At 48.0% G+C, this 2,500-nt stretch overlaps 1 protein-coding gene across 5 annotated transcripts in view; it reads left to right on the top strand.

Annotated features, from left to right (window-relative positions):
• Positions 1-2,390, top strand: part of LOC130077524 (GA-binding protein subunit beta-1-like) — a 6,371-nt gene extending 3,981 nt beyond the window's left edge. For all 5 annotated transcript variants that reach the window (XM_056242795.1, XM_056242798.1, XM_056242796.1 and 2 more), the window contains exons 4-5: positions 1,133-1,327; positions 2,211-2,390. In XM_056242795.1, coding sequence (XP_056098770.1) covers positions 1,133-1,327; positions 2,211-2,375 — 360 coding nt within the window. In that variant the 3' untranslated portion in view covers positions 2,376-2,390. The remainder of the gene's footprint in view (positions 1-1,132; positions 1,328-2,210) is intronic.
• The last annotated feature ends 110 nt before the right edge of the window (positions 2,391-2,500 follow it).

Genomic DNA, 2,500 nt, shown 5'->3' with positions numbered 1-2,500 from the left:
TTAATGTGTTCTGGCCGTTCATTCGCACAACAGTGTTTGAGCTCGAGAACACACACTCTGAGCTCGAGAACACACACTCTGAGCTCGAGAACACACACTCTGAGCTCGAGAACACACACTCTGAGCTCGAGAACACACACTCTGAGCTCGAGAACACACACTCTGAGCTCGAGAACACACACTCTGAGCTCGAGAACACACACTCTGAAACAGGATCCAAGAGGCAAGTTTTGAAAAATTGTGAAAAGCGTGTTCATCTCCGTGTAAACCTCAAACACATGAATCTGTGTAAACGGTGAAGGCGCGCACATGCGTATCACGTGTTTAGTCTATAGATATCCGTGTTTGAATCAAGCAGAACCCTTCCTCTCTCTCTTCAATCCGACACTGAAGTGCCCTAACCTGCAGTTCCTCCACTGGCCACTAGAGGCCGGCTGCAGAAGAGACTCAGTCCCATAGACCCGCATGTTAAAATGCCCAACTTTACAGCAGAATAAACATGTTTACGGCCTGGTGCTAAAAGTGTTTTTGGTCTATATCGCTATTGTTGCCCTTCATTACGACTGTGAGGGGGTGAATATTTTTATAACTTATCAGTTTAAATTATTTTAAACCTTAAAGTTCTGCATAATTAAGGGCGTGGCCACTTGATTGACAGGTGGATTGCCGCTGATGTCACTGCTAGCCGTTTGTTAGCGTCACGTCACCTCAGCTAATCCGCCTCGCTGTACATGTTTGTTTATCCGGGAGTGACGCTGCCAAGATGGCGACGGCCGGCTCCGCCCACTTTGGGCTTCAGAAACTTCAACGTCACAATACGCCCATATTTATTTACAGTCTATGGTTTGAATATATATGTGCGCAGGCACGTATTCCTTCTTTACAAATTGACCTCACCAAATTACTTGTCTGGCCTGCATTATACCGAATTTCTTTGTCGTTTCCGCGTATCCATGCGAACTGGAATCATTCTGATAAGGTTTTATCCGTACAGAGGTAAAGGGAAGGAGTCTAGTTGACACGCAGGTCTTTGATGTTCGCAGGTAATTTTTCATTTTAAGTGTCTCCTTTCATCATCCGGCGGAGCAACAATGCCTGTACTCATGTGTGTGTGTGCGTGTGTGTTCTGCAGCACGGTGCGGATGTGAACGCGAGGGACATGCTGAAGATGAGCGCGCTGCACTGGGCCGTGGAGCACCGACACACACACGCCGTGGAGCTGCTGCTGCGCTTCGGTGCCGATGTTCACGCGCAGAGCAAGTTCTGCAAGAACCCGCTGGACATCGCGCTGGACAACAGCAGCCTCGAGCTGGCCGAAGTCCTGCAGGTACAACACCTGAGCGCTCGGTCCTGCTCCACTGTCCCTCTCCTGGACACGCGTGTTCAGAGCAGCGCCACTGATACAAACACACATGAGAATCCCTTACATAAAAGACAACTTAAGTAAAGGTGACATATTACACCCCTTTTCACCAGAAGTAATATAAATCTCTGGCGTCCCCAGAATGTGTGTGTGAAATCTCAGCTCAAAATACCAGATCATTTATTACAGCTCGTCAAATTTGCCCCTTTTTGTGTGTGAGCAAAAACACTCCGTTTGTGTGTGTCCCTTTAAATGCAAATGAGCTTTAGCTCCGCCTCTGTTCAGAAGAGGGCGGAGCCTTCACACGAGCTTCAGAGACTCCGGCAATAACACCACAGGCCGATCTCACTGATCCAGAGTCAGGAGTAACAGCAGCGAGTGCAGCCTTACGGAGAGACTCAGGGAGAGCTTCACTTTTACACGTTTCTGAATGTTAGCGGAGACATTTCTGTAGTTGTTGTGGAGTTACACTGATCATCTCCTCATCATGTTGAACTCTTCCACAAGTGTCCACAGTTCCTGAGGTGTTTATAAGACAGCGCTGACATGTTCTGGTCAATAGTGTTCAGTGTCGTCTGTGCTCCACCACAGAAGGAGAGCGAAATCTGATCGGCTTATTGTTTTCACTTCTGGTGTGAAAGGGCCGTAACACTTGCCAAAATATAACTTTTTGTTGTTGTTATAAAAAATCAAACACGCAAGCCCAGCCCAGGTGAGAAAACGTAACGCAATAAAAAGTAACTAAGTAACGCAAAAAGTTACTTTTTTGGGGAGTAACGCAATATTGTAATGCATTACTTTTAAAAGTAACTGTCCCCAGCACTGCTGATGTGTGACTGTGTGTCAGGTGGCGATGCAGAACCAGATCAACACAAACCCCGAGAGTCCCGAGACTCTGACCATCCACACGTCCACTCCGCAGTTCATCATCGGCCCGGGAGGAGTCGTGAACCTCAGCGGGATCGTCTCGCCGGGACACAGCAGCAAACACACAGGTGACGCCGGACCCTGAGCGCCATGAAAGAGGCCTTTGTGCACACACACACACACACACACACACTTGATCTGACGCATGACATGATTGTGCGTTTGCCCTCCGCACTAGAAAATTGCTGTTATTTGCACAAACAGAGAATC

Source organism: Rhinichthys klamathensis, unplaced genomic scaffold, assembly GCF_029890125.1.
Source record: "Rhinichthys klamathensis goyatoka isolate OS25496 unplaced genomic scaffold, OSU_Roscu_1.1 h1tg000752l_1, whole genome shotgun sequence".
Taxonomy (NCBI): domain Eukaryota; kingdom Metazoa; phylum Chordata; class Actinopteri; order Cypriniformes; family Leuciscidae; genus Rhinichthys; species Rhinichthys klamathensis.
Note: the sequence above shows the minus strand (reverse complement) of the source record. Positions and strands in the feature narration are given on the sequence as shown.